This window comes from Takifugu rubripes, chromosome 6 (genome assembly GCF_901000725.2).
Source record: "Takifugu rubripes chromosome 6, fTakRub1.2, whole genome shotgun sequence".
In the NCBI taxonomy this organism is placed as follows: Eukaryota; Metazoa; Chordata; class Actinopteri; order Tetraodontiformes; family Tetraodontidae; genus Takifugu; species Takifugu rubripes.
The window spans coordinates 10272129-10288109 of NC_042290.1; the positions used below are offsets into that span (position 1 = coordinate 10272129).

Consider the following 15981-nt stretch of genomic DNA (forward strand, 5'->3'; position numbering starts at 1 on the left):
AATCGGCGTCAACTGTTATTTTTTAGCATCACCGCCCACTGAAGACTCCACGCTGCGTGTTTACCGTCCGGCAGATTTAAACGCTGGTCGTACCCAAACCGTGCATGAAAGGGAGGAGAAAAGGAGCCTCCACACCATCAGTGGCGACAGTTCATCCCATCAGAGAGGGAGAAAATGATGGTCTGGTTCACATTTCCTGGTGCAAAAAGTTCCACTTCTCTGTGTACAGAGCCCCAAAAGTTAAAAGGACCCAACGTTAAAGGCACCAACACTGGCAAAATCAAGATATTCAAGTTAAAGAGACACCGATTTAGATAGAAACAAAGTCAACGTTGAGTGATTCATCCTGGAAAACGGCTACAATCAGGCGGTTTGGTGCCTGAGCTGATTAACGCTAAACAAATTCAGGAGTGGGGGCAGAGTGCCTGGCTCGCCTCTGCAAGATATTAATTTCATGCTCTAGATTTCAACGTCACTCCCCACACGAGGAGTTCTGCGCACGGAAAGACTCGTTTGCATCCTGGAATCCAAATATTTATTCAGGTACATATCAAGTATTATGACATGTATAAAATCTGAGATCACAACATGAAGCGATGGAACTCCTCAGACTGACGTACGCTGCAAACATTTGAGGGGTTGCCACATAAAAATGGATTAAAACCCAACAGAGGCAACTAAAAAGGGTAGAAAATACGCAAGTGCATACTAAGCATTCTAAAAAAATTAAACGCCGCTTTGCAAACTTTTTTTTCTCTCCGTAGAGTGCAGTGAAAATGGAAAAAAACAAAAAAGAGAGATAGCAACACATCACTAAAGCCAAGCGTCCACGAGACGTCTAAAACGTGTTAATCGAGGGATCACGGAGGGGAGGAGAACAAAAAAGGGGGGGAGGAAAAGAGCATCAAAGTCACAGCAGAAGGGGGAAAAAAGAAGGTTGTCGAGTCCGCCGGTCCGTTCAGTCCAATCGGACCGGGCCGAGCAAGAGTTGAAGTAATGCACATCACAGTTAGCTTCAAAGACAATAGTAGCATTTGTACTTGCATGATGTTGTTTTCTTTAAAAAAAAGAAAAACCTGAATGATTGAACAGAAACATGGACATCACCACAAATAAAACAGGCAGCCTATGAGAGAGTGTGTGTGTGTGTGTGTGTGTGGGGGGGGGGGCTGCAAATCTACAACTACAACAGCAGCGATGACCGGTGTGTGTGTGTGTGTGTGTGTGTGTGTGTAGCAGTCTGTCGACACTGAACATGGCTTTAACCTCGGAGGATGGCACCAACCAACGCTACATTTTCCCGGGATGTGAACTGACTTCCTACCAGCGTGGAAACGTTTGCCGTCCCTGCCCTCAGACCTGCCGACCCCCCCACCTCGGCACCGACCCCGGTGATTGTCTCTGAAGGAACCATGAACTCAGGAGGGGAGGGTTTTTTTTTTTTTTCTTAAACATCTTCCTGCAACCTCAAAATTTGAAAGGCAGCAACAAATAAATCTCCACCTCAAATCTTTGCCATCCCAACTGATTGTGGTTGCCTGGTAACACCAGGATCAACTACAGTCGGTGCTGCTTTGTTGTTTTTTTTAAAAACGAGCGACCCCCCTCCTCCAGGTAAACCTTGGAGCGATCCTTCCTGCCTTCCTCCACCTGTCCAATCGCAGTTCTGCATATGCTAATGACGTCGGGTAAAGACGTCAACACCTGTAGTGCTTCTCTAAGTGCTCAGGAGCGGAAGTGCCTCATAAATAAAGATAATTAGTCACAGTAATTGCTGCATTTCTCCAGGTAAGACCCCCCCCACACACACACTTTTTAGCTGAAGGCATGCAAATGGAATTATTCCAAATGATGTGTTTGATTAACCTGCAAATCCAGTCTGCTGTGCATCACTGATTAGTGCCTCTGGGGCGTGAAATATCGCGTCTCTCTCTCTCTTTAGCTCGGCTCCTGATTGGGTAGCTCCGCGGGCGCCCTTCAGTCACACTAATTTCTTGCTTCTGGAGTCAGGGGGTGTCGCGTTCGCCGTGTCTTCACAGCCAACCTGCGAACTCCCCGGCTGTGCCGCGGCCGCGACGTTGTATAAACTAGCACCGTCGTTTAGCGGCGGCGCCAGGCGCCTCGGAGCGGGCGCGGCCGCGGGTCTGGCCGCAAGAGCTGCTCCCGTGGCGGGCGAGAGGCGCAGAGGTCGGCAGGGGCCTAACGGGGAGGCCGGCGGCACCAAAACGAGCTCACGCGTGGAGGGTGGTTGTTGCTTTTGTGCGTTTGTGGATGTCGGAAGGAAAATAAAAACGGACTCGTGGGCGAATATCAGGCTGGTGATGTTAATGGAGAAAGTTCAAGCTCAACAGATGAGGTCAGTCCCTACTGAGGTTGTTTGTGTATGAATGATTGTATACATAAATTGCTGTATATGCAATATACATTTGCCCGTGAGTAAGTACAGTATGTGTGCGCGACGCGTTTTAAAGTGGAGCTCTAGGTACTTGACACTATACGTGGGTGCACGGGCGGGACGCGTTTGTGCACGCCTTCTACATGTGAAGGTGTTCGGACCTCATCGACCCTTGCTGTAACCGGGAAAGAACTGGTCGAGCAGCTTCTGGAGCGTCGTGTTCTGGGTCATGATGTAGTCTTTGCCCAGGTCGTGGCGGCAGGCGGGGCAGGTGTACACCTTCGCTCGGAACGACCGCTGGAGACAGGTCTACGGAGAGGGGGGGGGGAGGGGAGAGGAGGTTAGCGCCCGTCTGAGATGGGGGGGGGCTTGTTCGGCGGGACGCACCTTGCAAACGTTGTGCGTGCAGATCGTGGTGATGGGCTGGAAAGCCAGCTCCTGGCAGCAGACGCACATGAAGGTCTGTTCCATCTTACGCAGGAAATTCTTTCATACGTATGCAGACAGAAAGAGAAAATCTATTACAGCTGTAAAAACAACCTGAAGAGCGCGAGCGCGTTATTCGGCCGTGTTTATGGATGTGCGAGGCTGCCACGTTCGCTGCTGCAGGAATGTCTCCGGACTTAACGCCCTCGGCTGCGTTTGCTCGTTAGCGTGCCGTTTGTTGTCTGGGTGACAGGTCGTGTTGCGACAGGGATTCAGCCCCGTTCTGGCTGCATCTGAGCTGAGAACTGCACACCCACATGCTAACAAACAGCTGCCCCCTGAAATATGTCGGAGTACAGTGATTCACACCCACCGGTCCCTCTTTGAGGCTGTCCAGGGCTTCGTCCCAGAGTTTCTTATTGGCCGTGTCCTCCCGGATCAGCTGCTGCTGCTGCTCCGACAGCACGAAGCTCTCTTCAATCTTCACCTTTTTGGAGGGGGGCTCCACCACGGGGGGCAACTCTGGCAGAGATATAAGACATCTAGGTGTGGGCAGCGTAGGACAAGCAGCTAAGAGGGCGACTGGATTTTAGACCATCTTAAAGAACAGGTTCTGGTCTCACACAACATCAGTAAAAGCACCCACCACTACTACCTCTGGGCACCTTCTCCTCCACATTATTCTGCGGCTTTTCCTCCTTCACGCTGGCCACTGGCTGCTCGCCCTCCTGCGCGCTCTTGATCTCCTCCTTCTCCCCCTTGATCTTGCGTTGCCTCCGTGGCCTCCCCCTCCCGGAATAGTGCTTACTCCGGCCGCCGCGGCCCGGTCTGGTGCAGGCCTCTTTCTTTGTTTTGTTAGCCATCGCCGCCAAGTAGCCTGGCGGGTACTGCAGACACACAGGAGAGGCGTGAGTGACTAATGCAGAGCGGCTGGGGGAGTCTGAATAACAGACGCGCCGTCTGACCTGAACAGTCAGGCCCAGTTTTTTGGTCCTCTCCATTCCTTCAGGCGTCCACGGCGCTGGTTCTTGGTCGTCCCGTCTCAGCAGGTACCGCCAGACGAGATAGCCACACTTTCCTATCTCTGGCCAGTACTTAACCACCTAAAAACACCAAATGATTGCAGTGAAAGCAACAACAACAACGATGCAGAAACTCTGGTAACGCTCAAACGCGCGTGTGTTGAAGTTAGCATGTGTTAGCTTCACGACATCCTCTGTACCTTGTAGATCCCATCGTAGCGGTTCCCCTCCTCGGGCGCGTATTTGCTGATGCGTCGCCCTTTGGAGCTGCGCACCACTCTCACCGGCTTCCCTTCCCGCCAGTTCCTGGACTCCGCTCCGTCTTTGTCGTTCAGAGGCGCGTCGCAGTTTAAGGCCAACGCCCTGTCGGTGTCAGGAGCCGATGTCGATTAAATCGAACTCGGCAACGAGCGCACGTCCGTCCGGAATTTGAGGATCGACGAGGCTTTGAATGGCGTACCTATTCATGTGTGTAAGCGTCTGGTCAAAACAGTGCTCTCCGATCCGTTTGTTCCCGGAGAGGTCGCGACCCCCGCTGCCAGTGTACGTGAACTCATCCCCCCGATCCTGCAGCGGGTCACGGCCACAGCCTATTTTATACCATCTGTTTGCTCTAAATCACAGGCTTGCCTGCACCGCAATCATACAAATGACCCACCACTTCATCCTCAAAGCCCCCCGCCAACACCAGTGAATAAGAGCCGTCGTTACTCCGCCCGTGGATCCCACCTACGTGCGGCCTGTGAACACCTGCTTCACTCACCTGAAGTGGCAGATGGATTAAATAGTGACATGTACATTCAGTAACATTTCAAAAGGAAATCTTACCTGAACTCTGAACTTCCAGGTGGTTCCAACAGGAACTCCGGGAATGGGCCCATAATGGTTCGATGGAACAATGGTGCACTCCTTAGTGCGCCCCACACAGGCCATGCCCTGCAATTACACCCCAAAGGACGACAAATGCCCGTTATGAAAGCACGTCTCAAAAGATGCTAAAAGGTCACAAACGTATTCAGGAGGCTTCAGACACGAGGAGAGATATTTCAATTTGTAGGTTTTCAACTTTGCCAGTGTGTCTGATTCACAAAGCTTAAATGTGCCCACACAAACAAGTCAGCCTGTTTTCAATTAGTTCTTGTAAAAAAGGGAGTGTCCTGGTAAAGAAATTAGTTCTTTTCCTTGAGCAGTTCCAGGAAAGTGGCTAAGTCATGCTTAATGGTATTTGTTCACATTACGCCACAGAGCAGAGAGACCGCCAGGAAGGAATGGAAACGAACACATCTCCGAGCCGCGGCCATGAGCAGCCTCTGCAGAGGACTCGACAAGAAGTCAGACTACCTTGACATCACACTTTTAACACCGCGTTCAGCCTCGGGAGCCAGAAAGAACATCTCATTTCAGTACAAATTAAAAGTCTCAACAGGGGAGTTTGACATTATGTAAAAACTTGCGCTACAGTAAAAGGTTTAATCGACTGGATCCAAAATGTAATATTGCTGTTCCCAAGATGCTAAACAACTGCAGTTACAGCTGCCGCCACCACGGAAGGATACAGAATGCTGCCTAGGTTCATACAACTAATGAAGGATTTGTGAAGTCACCTTTTTCCCAGGTGTAAATGTGGGATTGTTCATTTGGGGGAGCAGAGTCCCGCTCCGGTGTCTCACCTTCCCCCAGTCTCTCTGGCTCTCCGTCGTGGCGGACGGCATCTTTGCCTTCTTCTTGCTGGCTTTGAGCTTCTCGCCTGCCTTCACAACCTCGCTGGTGTCGTTCTTACAGGTCGGGCAGTACCTGCGAGGGAATCGTGACACCAACGGGAAGGGTTGGAGAGCGGAAAGAAGTGAAGGTGTGTATCCCGCTCAGTAATCAAGAGGCTGCGTTTGTAAACTCACACCTGCCGTGTCATCATACAAACATCCATTTTAACCCCAATTATTCCTTAATTGCAGCTTAAATGCACTTTGCGTCGACCCCGACGCCATTGATCGGCCGTCTCTGTTGTGGTTAATTGCCGAGCGGCTCTTTCTCTCACCAGTCCTCGTCGTCGGGGATGGTGGCGAGCGGCGGGCTGAGGCAGTAGATGTGGAACGCCATGTTGCACTCGTCGCACAGCAGCTGCATGTGGGCATCCTGCTTCCCGCCGCACACGCAGCAGGAACAGAAGCGGCATTCGGCGTCCGGGTCGGCTTTGCAGTGCTTACACTCCGGGCCGGTCTTCCCTGGAATAAGAGCGGATTATTTACAGGTCAACGGTTTTGGGATTTGACGGCTTCCTTCACACGTACGTTTAAACTGTCCGTCTGCAGCCGACAGGGCGCGGGAGCCCGGCTTCTCCACCTGGTAGATTTCATCCAGAAACTGGACCTTACAGTCCCCGATGACATCACCGGGACCCCTGGGGAGAGCAGGGCGGGCAGCGGGAGGGAAGAGAGGGAGAACGAATGAGGTGGAGACGACAATAAAGGAGAATTCCCAGAGGTGAGGCGATGCAGGAAACACGGAGCGGGACACCAAAACGTTCCCAGCGCCCAACGCATCACCCTCCCACCTCGGAAGGAGGGTCCTCACCCCAGGAGGATCTTGACCCGGAGCTCCTTGCTGGTTCGGGAGGTCTGGTTGACCGTCTGAACCTCAGCGTCAAACCAGAATCCCCTCTCCTCCGGCGTCTCCAGATTGTAGTTGACCATCACGCGCATCCCCACCTGGAGTTGGTCCCACCTCAGCAGGGTTCTGGCGCGTGGTCGCACGTGTATGGGCTGCATCGCCACGACGCCATTCTCCGGGTAACTGCGAGGGGGCATCAAAAGGGAGCACTTTGTATTATTACTGCGTCCAGACTTTACAAGACAGCTGCAGGTTAAAAGGAGGCATTTTGGATTCTACCAACAGAAAAGGAATTTGAAATTCTCAAAGGGAACGCGCAGCTCCGTCTCCCTTTGTTTAAACCCTCTGTTGTCCACCCGTGGCGATGGAATATGGCTAACATGACATCACTTGTTTCAAGGTCAGACGCCGGCCAGATTGGCAGGTCGATTCCTGAAAGAATACTCGCTACAGTCCACAAAACGGGAATCTGTTTCACCGCCAGCAGCTGCTTCAGCCCTTTATTCTTGTTCAACATCTATTTACATAATGCACTTAAATGCACTCTGCATTTTCACAAGCGAAGCTCTTCATCTGGTTTAAACCAAACGCATGAAAGCACAATTGTCACCATTTTATTACTTCCTCCATCATCCTTATCCACTCTGGAGGTCTCTGACTTTATAATGGATTAAACATTCCGGACTTTTAGTCCACCAACAAAGATAAAGTGTGTTTCAATTATCGAGGGAAAGAATAGAAAATAATTCCAAACACCGACAGTTGACGAATGTTATGCTAGATTAGATCAGGATCTGCCAACAGACCTGCAGATCCCCTAAATTACATTTACAGGCTGAGAATGTGCTGACGCTGGTGTTTCGCTTCGCTCCCGTCCACAACACCACCCAGGGGTGCCCAAGGGTACATCTGAGGGTCTGATGGTGGCAAACAGGTTCAACACAACTTCCAACAACCTTTTCCAACACCTAAATTCCTCCCAGTGGGATGTCAGAGCCAAACTGGGGCAACAGGACAAACTGTCAGACTCCTAAAACCATCATTTGTGCACACCTGCTGTTTGAGCTCATATTTCAGGGAGCAAATGGAAAAAGAAGCTCTCCTGGAGAGGGCGCCTGATCTTTCTCCTGGCTGTAGACGCCAAGGCCGAACATGTGAAGCCGAAGCCTTTTAAACGCCTTAATCAAAAATTTCACACGGCTGGAACTTCAAGAGGGCGTTAAACCCGAGGCCTGATTTTAATCATCTCTCCAATCGACCCAATTGAGGCTCCGGGCGGCGTCCGACCTGCGCGGCAGGGTCCGGGGAACTAAAGCTCCTCTTGTCCTGTGGCTCATTTACAAGCAAACGCAGTGAATGAAGGCGGCTCGGGACAGGATCTGGTCCAAGTTCACAGCGATCACGGCGGAGACTTGGACGCAGACCACGGAGCGATGTTTTATACTGATGATTAATAGATCCTCTCCCACAGGAGACACCAGGACCCGTCCAAGAAAGAAGAGAACCGCCTGCAGCTGCAGCAGCTAAATGGAATTAAATAATAAATACTGTATTTACAATAAAACCGATCTAAATTAAAATAAAAAGGGCTCAAGTGCCAAGACAAAGGCCGCAAAATAAAATGATGCCAAATTTACTCCACCACATTAAGATTTATGTTCACATTATGCGGAATTTATTCTATATGAGATATATACAATAGACTGGGAATAAAGCTGTCTGCACGTGGTCATGCCCGATCAATTGAAGACAGGCCTTTCAACGAGCGCTCGGCCCAATTTATGAGCCACATCATCGGCAGCTCGGCCCGCTTCGTGTAAAACGTGCTTCAGACGTGCTTTCGTGCACCGGGCAGCTGATAATTCCAGCACTGTTGCGCGTCATAGGGATCAGAGACGTCCAAAAAAACAACACCGCTCGAAAGAAATCATTCAATTTGAAGCAATTACAGCCAGAGAGGGACAATAGCAAAACGGAGGCAGATGCGGGGATTTTAACGAGCGCCCACCTGAACGCGCGTTCGCGGCTCAAACCCCGTTGGCTTCCTCCACCTTAAAAACACGAGCGCGCACGCGGGCGCGATACGGGGACGAGTCCGTGTCTTGCTGGTGTTACGTTCGCGGTAATTACCGACGGGGCCGAAGGAGGCGAGCGAAGAAGTAATGCTCCTGAGAACTCGCGGGTTACCATGGAAACATGGGATACTGAATGAATTTGCCAGAGTGGGATTGCAAGAGAGAGGCTCCAAATTGTAGCCCCCACCGTGTCGAACCAATGTTATCCGTGTCTGCAGTCACACCCGCGTGCGCGCGCGGCCGACACGTATTAAACGCCGGCGTGAGCGCTGGACACGAAAGCAAAAACAGCGAAATATCCGCCCAGATGACGCCACGCCACTGATCAAAGCTTGGCTAATATGGAAATTCGGTGCTCCAAAACTCCAGAGATTCCAGGTTTTCCCCCAAATAACAGAGCCATCACTTACTCCTCATATTTAATGTGGTAAACGGCATCCTCCTCCCTCTCCTTGGTCTCTGAAGCTGCTGTAGAGTCTGTCTGAGAGGTGGACGCTCCATTGCTCTCAGGGTTTAACGCAACAATATTCTTGTTAGTGTCTGTGGTTTGGCCCTGCTCGGCCTCCAGTTTCCCATTAGTCCTTTTTGGGGGGCGGCCCACCTTGCCCTTCGTGGGCGTTATCAGTCCTTTTGGGGCGCGCGTCACCTTTTCAATGCAGGCCTCAAACCAGGCGCCGATGCTGACGTCTCTGCAGTCCACCAGCTCGTTAATCTGAGACAGAAATAAGGTTTAATCTCTCGTTCATGAAATAGGAGTCAGACATTTTGATTCCAAGCGTGGCCGACGGAGCTACACGCAGCTACGTGATATGCTGAATTTTCACTTTTCTGCATTAAACTCCCTCCTCAGATCTTTGGGAAACATCTTGAACTAGAAAACGCTCACTTCAGTGCAAACCGTGACGCTCGTACGGACACGTGTCGCCCCTATTCAACGATTTAACAGCTCCTCCGCTCACTGACCCAGTATTTATCTTCTCGTGTCGCAGATTTGTCACAGATTTGTCTTTCGGCTTCAAAGAGTCCAGTTTGACATACACTGTATTATTCTCAGGAATGTGGCTCAGCCGACAATCAAAAGTGACCATTTTTGGTTGGTACAGTTCATCTTTTGGGTTTGGGACAATAACGAAGGAGTTATAAACCATGTCCCATTGTATCAGGATTAATATAACAGTTGATAAGTCACATTTATTTAGCTAAGCGGTTGCGCAACATCAGCGTGGGCACCGTAACTGGTTACGGAACACTTAGAACACTCACTCCTGATGTCTTCATTCAGATTTCCCAAACACCTACTCCCCCTCTCACCTTGTATACACCGATTCCTGGGTCGATTAGTGTATTTTTGCTAGACGTGGGAGGTTGGTCCTGTGCCGAACTGGAGGACTTGAATCCATTTTTGGTACTGGCTGAGTTACTGGTAGTGCTGGTGTCTGGCTTGGTTTCACTAACATTGCTGATAGTGACAGTGCTGTTGTCATTGTCTGTATTTGTTTCCATAGCAGCAGGGGAGGCAGGAGCCGAGGCGTTACGGCTTTCCAACTTGGAGTCGGTGGAAGGAGCGGAACTACAAGCAACACTAGAAGAGTCCTTGGTGGTGGGATTTTCTGAGAGTTCCGTCTGGGAGCGGATCAGCAGCTGGATGATGTCGTTGAGACCCACGTTGTAGTCGAATAAAGTCTGGCCATCTTCCATCTGGAGAGAAGTGTGAAAAGAATAACGAGGGTTAAAAACCACTTGAGGAGACATTTACAGCCCAATTGTAAAGAAAAATGGTGCAAAAATGTCAAAAGGGTCCACTGGACAAGCGACCAAATGCGTGTTCTGAGGACAAATAGGACACGTGACAGAGGACAAAGCACTGACTGTATGCTGCTCAGAACATAGGCAAAGACAATTAAAAAAAAAAAAAAAAACGAGACTCAAAGTCATTGTTCGGAGTCAGCTCGGAGTCACAAAAACTGCTGAAGGTTAGCTCGTTGCTATATACACATAAATGCACGTGTGCTATAGCATTCACTTGTTAAATAATATGCAGCGCAGCTGGAAGTAGTGACTTGGTTGCTATGACAACCACGACGACACCCCACCCCCACCCGAATCAAATATACAATCTCCACCAACACCGCAACCCCAGAAGCGGCACCGCCGGCTCGCCCTTTTCGGGTAGCGCGGTCTCCCGCCAACGCGGTTTCCTCGAAAGATAAATGAAGCCCGACGAGGGCTCCGAAACCAAAGGCGTTTGTCGTCGCAGAGGACGCGGCGGCGGCGGCGTTCAGAGCGCAGGAGCACAATGGCGGGCCGCCTGTAGACGCCAGGCGTTTGTTTCAACACCGGTTACCCCGCACGCTCGTTGTGGTGGAGAGGCGAGCATGGCCGCCACCTTCGCGGGCACTCCCCTCCTCATCCTCGCTGCTTGACAGTGAGAAGGATGGCGGATGGAGGGTTACCCCCCCCCCCCCCCATTCCTCCCCGTTTTTTAATAGTCTTGTGACATTTACATCAGCGGAGCGGAGGGTACAGTGGTCGCTGTACCTGCCCCTGTCTGTGCGTTTCTTTGTCCATCTGGCTGCCTTCATTTGGTCTGCATAATCGTCGAACCTGTCAGGCAACAGAAAGGGAAATGCACAGACAGAAACCCCCCCCCCACCACACACACACACACACACACACACACACACATACTGCAGGCGCTACTCTCTGGTGGAGACGGGGTGGGTGTGCGGAGGATTACGCAGACCGTCCTGAGTGTACCGCAGAATTTCATGCACGGCACCAAACCTTGGAAATAATCTCCGGGCTGCGAGCACATAGACGACTTCATTGTGTGATCAGGGCTCTCGCTGCAAGGTGTTACAATCCTGACGGGCGCAATAAACAGGAAATACTTCACGTGTCCGCGAAGGTCAGGGTCTAATGGACTGAAGCGGTGCCGATCACCTCTCCCATCGCTCAGATATTCCAAACAACAACATTCGAACGCGGCGTTTTCCTTTGTGCGGTTCGCTCGGTGACGGACAGATATCCCGGGGTTTCAAAGCGCCGAGGAACCAAAGGCGCTTCTGAAAGATCTCTAAGAAGCAACTGTTCATGAAGCAATTTTCCCTGTTGCACTCTACCAGAACAAACTATCTCTCTTATCGGAAGACACATGAAAGAAGAATTTCAGGAGGAAACGCACCAATTAGGACTTTTCAAAAGGCAAACCTGTGGCTGCTCAGCTGCTGTTAAGCGGCTGAACAAGGCGGCAAACGCTCACATTATCCTACATCCAATTTAGCTGCCTATATCAGCGACGGATGCATCCCATAATACCTAGAACCGAGCACATTGGAGGGTTGTGGACGGGTGTAACTTAATATTGTGCCGAGGTTCGTTCCTCAGACCGAAACGTTGGCCCACGTCTTCAGCCATGACTCGTTTAATCAAGGCTTTGATGACTGAAAGGGGTTAAAAGGCGTGAAACCGACACCGGGGTGTAGAAATTAGCCCCGTTTGCTCATGCCTGACGTTCAGAGCTTCACCCTGACACGATTTTGTCTTCACCCTTCCTCGTCTCCGCCCACAGGCCGTCGAAGCGAAGAGCCGGGAAAAATGGGTCAGATTTCCAAAAACAATGACAAGGGGTGGGTCCGTGTGCTGGCTCCAGAACTACCGAAGCCTCAAACTTCTTCGACGAACGAGCCATACCTTTACGCAACAGATGCGCCCTCTTATTTCCTGTTTGTTTCCTCCGAAATATTGAAAAGCCTGCGCGACACGCCGGCGTCCCGGAGCAACAGTGCTCAGTTCTGGCACCAGCAATGAAGACATGTAACAAAAGCAAAGCTGTGCTTTCGCTCACGAGCCCACATTTTTGCTTATATTTGAGACCATTTTGGGTGTTCGGCTATTCTGTGAAACCAGAGGCGTCCAAAAATCCCCCCTCTTCCCTTACAGGTATAAGAACGGGGGGATATCGGGTAAGATATTCGACGCGTTACGCAGTCAAAGCGACTAAAATTAGAAATGGATGCAGCCTGGGCTTATGCCGAGCGCCAGCCCTAGCCTTTGCTCTTTGTGCAGCTTATATATCGAAGAAAGGTGTGGCTGTTTACACACATGGCTGCACTGCTTTCCCTTATGTTCTCCATTAAATTCTGCAGCTCAGCAGAGCCCGGAGAAGCCCCATCAACCGAGGTGCCACGATATATGCGCAATAAAAATGCGCCGATATCTAGGTCACCGCCGCTGTCTGTGTGAAAGAGGGCAAGCCAATAAAGCTTTCCACTTTTCCAACAATAGGCAACAGCTAACTGTGGAAGACAGCCAAAGGGTTACGATATGAACCTCAGATAACAGAAAACGCGACAGCCGCGCACACTCGGACGCATTAAAACCACTGAATAAACAGGCCAGACATGTTTAATTAGTAAATGAGTGGCAAAACTCAGAGAAAAGGAAGGCGGCAGAGGGCTTTCAAAGTGGCCTGGTGAGGGAAAAGCTCCCGAATGTCAAAGTCAAACGCGAGAATATGGACAGAGGCATGAAAAAAAGAAGTTGTGTGGCTGCTGGCTCCAGACCCTGCCAACGAAAGGGCAAGCACGACTTTGTGCTGAACTGGCGAGGCAGCGTACGGCAGCAAGCTGGGGGGAAAAACAAGACGCCATTTTGAAAAGGAATTAAAGTGAGTTATTCTGCCGCCAGTCCAAATCCTAACAGAGCGCAGACACCACTTCCAGCATATACGGGCACTTGCTAGTATACAGATTGTGTCGCTGGCTCATTCCTCGCGTTACTTAACACATGGAAATCCCCTAATCAACTCTCCTCCCCCGCTTATTTTTCAGGGCAATGAAGGAAGCGCTGCGCAGGCCGAGCGGCTGCAAACACATCTCCGGCATTCCGGGATGGCTCCGGCAGGTTAGCTAGCCCGTTGCTAATGAAGCCACAGCTTTGTCAATGAGGACTTTAGTTTCCACACATCGGGCTTTAATTGACTGCAGAAAATTGGATCCAGAATATCTTTCATGATAAAACTGTGGAAAATTAAGATGACGACGCAAACGGACTCACCGGTTATTTCTCGTAAACACGCATCTCCCAATAGCAGCGCGGCTGTTTGCTACCGTTGTTTTAGATTTTAAAAAAGGGGGAGTTGGAAAATCCTGTGGCCTAGTAAAAGAAAGAATGTGCAATTTATCTTGCATCCAAATTACCCCCCCCCTCGCCATTCCGAACAACAGAGGTGCAAACAGGGAAATTAAATTAAGGAAGAAATAAATCCTCCAGTATGAGTCAGAAGTGAACAGGAAAGCAGACCTTCGGAACGCACTCAAACCTCCGATGATGGAATTTCATGGCCTCGTCGGCACACGTGTGGGCTGCGTTGCTACCTGGGGTTAATCTGCCCGGCTGACTCATCACGTCTCAACACGGGATTTGCAACATTACACTAAAATAATCAATAAATCAGAAGACCAGAGGCCCGGCCTGGGGTCAGCAGTCGTCAGGAATCACCTATAGAAGGATGCGGGATAAAAAGCTTCCCTGAAGCAGCTGCTATTTCTGCACCTGAACGCCTCACGGGTCGTCATATTTAAGATCGGGTATTCGTCATTATATGGCGGCACAACTGTGTGTGTGTGTGTGTGTCCACCGAGACACACGAAGGCATCAGGGTGGCAGCATGTGCTTTCACTTCCTCCCCATGTAACATTTAATTACCTTGAACTTGTGTACGCCAGTGAACCAGTTTACCCGAATCATGACATTCTGTGCACAAAACGGATTTATGAGTGGAATCGCCGCCCCACCAAGGGAGCGATTTAATGTTCCAGTCTGGTTTGCCCAGTAAAACTAATTACATTTATTGGAAATTTGTGTACAATTAGCCTTGAAAAATGTTAATGTCTTTGTGTGCTGGATTCCTCCTGGTACCTCTCGTGGGCTCTCTGAAGGAAGACAATAATACACAGATTGTGATGTAATACAGGATAACACAGGATACAGGATATGAAAAAGTACCCCATAATTATTCTGCCACCACTGTGGCAGTTATTATTCCCATTTAGACAACCAATTCAGATCACACTCCCAATTTCAGCCTGACTGGTCCCAGTCAGCAATGGTGGGATTCAAATCTAAAGATTTAAAGTTTTTTTTTTTTTTTTTTAAATAAATAAAAAAAGAGCAGCAGCCATAAATAAACAGCGTGAACAAAGACTCTGGAATCCCGATTCAATCTAAAATGTCAGGCTCACGGTTTCCCCGCACTCGATGATCCGCCTGCGTGAACGATCCGATCACGCACGCCGGCCTCGGATCAGATTGTAAACATGGCAACATTTGCTTCAATATCAGGGCACGTGGAGCCGCGAGTCCCCTCCCCCGTCAAATTATCATTAACATCATAACACGGCACACGCACGCTGGATGTGCACTCCACAGCAGCAGCCCTAACAATAGAGGTTTAAGACGTGCATGCTTCCCCGTGCGGGTGCAAGTGCGCGTCCATGCAGATGGGGCCGATTGAGATTTCGGTCGCGCGACAATGTAAACAAACATGTCGACGGCGGCGAGACATTTGTTGCGCGCGGGTCTTCGCACCCAAACACAAACAATGCAACATGGCTGCATAACGTGGCCGTGGAATTACATAATAACGCGGGGGGGGGGTTTCTGTGGGGGGGGGCTGGCACGTCGCGTACCCCGGGACTGTTGCGCAAGAGGTGCAGGCAAATCCAGGAAGCTCGCATGGGTCCGAACACCACCAGAGGACCACTACGCACAGCGCCAAACACTGCCACAAGATCGCTTTAAAAACGATCCCTCCGTCTCATCGGGGAGTGACAAAGGGCTAGGTGAGCCTTACCTGCTTCCCTCTGTAGAACAAGCGCTGCTGTTGCGGGGAAACATTGAAGATGTCCTGTATTTTAAGCCGTAACGACTCAATTTTGGTCAATCGAGAAAGATCCTCAACGGTTCGCGTCTCCTTCCCGTCTATAGTGCGAACCTGGATCCACATCGTTGCGCCGCTCCGTTACGCTTCAACTAATTGGCAGGTAAAGCGGGGTCGGGACGCAAACGTTGCCTTCTGGAGGGGTCGGCGGAGATGGAAACTTAAAAAAAAAGCAAAACAAAAAAAGGTTAGGTGTCCATTGCGTTTTCCTCTGCAGCGGTTCGTTCCGACTGGCTCGCGCAGGAGGTGTCTCACATGAGGTCGCGGCGCCAAGCAAATCTCGCGATATGTCGTTCGAGCGAGACTATTTGAATTTAAAGACACAGCAGTGCTGTTCTGCAGGAATATTCTATACATCTGACGCTCTCGGCGCTTGACGTTTCCGTGCTTTCTGTCATATTTTGTCTTCAAAATGTTTTCAGAGCATTTGTGAAACCCTGCGGCGAGCTACAAAGAAAAATAAGCTGAAATATGATGGGGGGAAAAAACGAAATACTGCTCAAAATAACAGTC

At 50.3% G+C, this 15981-nt stretch overlaps 1 protein-coding gene across 2 annotated transcripts; it reads right to left on the bottom strand.

The window, feature by feature from the left end:
* Nucleotides 1–518: 518 nt before the first annotated feature.
* Nucleotides 519–15720, bottom strand: LOC101063504 (E3 ubiquitin-protein ligase UHRF2). 2 transcript variants are annotated; one of them, XM_011604921.2, is made up of 16 exons: nt 15382–15720; nt 9837–10223; nt 8936–9237; nt 6415–6633; nt 6132–6241; nt 5879–6065; nt 5514–5637; nt 4672–4779; nt 4502–4606; nt 4304–4410; nt 4044–4206; nt 3787–3924; nt 3468–3708; nt 3195–3343; nt 2783–2881; nt 519–2704 (listed from the first exon to the last, which is right to left on the bottom strand). In XM_011604921.2, exons 1-16 carry the CDS (start codon nt 15532–15534, stop codon nt 2558–2560), a joined length of 2739 nt encoding a protein of 912 aa, XP_011603223.1. In that variant the 5' UTR covers nt 15535–15720; the 3' UTR covers nt 519–2557. The 2 variants fall into 2 exon arrangements, with proteins under 2 accessions (XP_011603223.1, XP_011603224.1); XM_011604922.2 differs by lacking the exon at nt 4502–4606.
* Nucleotides 15721–15981: the final 261 nt, after the last annotated feature.

Coding starts and splice junctions, on each gene's coding strand:
- LOC101063504 (XM_011604921.2), bottom strand. CDS start 15,534: ATGTGGATCCAGGTTCGCACTATAGACGGGAAGGAGACGCGAACCGTT. Junction 6,242..6,414: donor CGGGTCAAGATCCTCCTGGG/GTGAGGACCCTC, acceptor TGCTCTCCCCAG/GGGTCCCGGTGATGTCATCG. Junction 2,705..2,782: donor GCACGCACAACGTTTGCAAG/GTGCGTCCCGCC, acceptor CCCTCTCCGTAG/ACCTGTCTCCAGCGGTCGTT.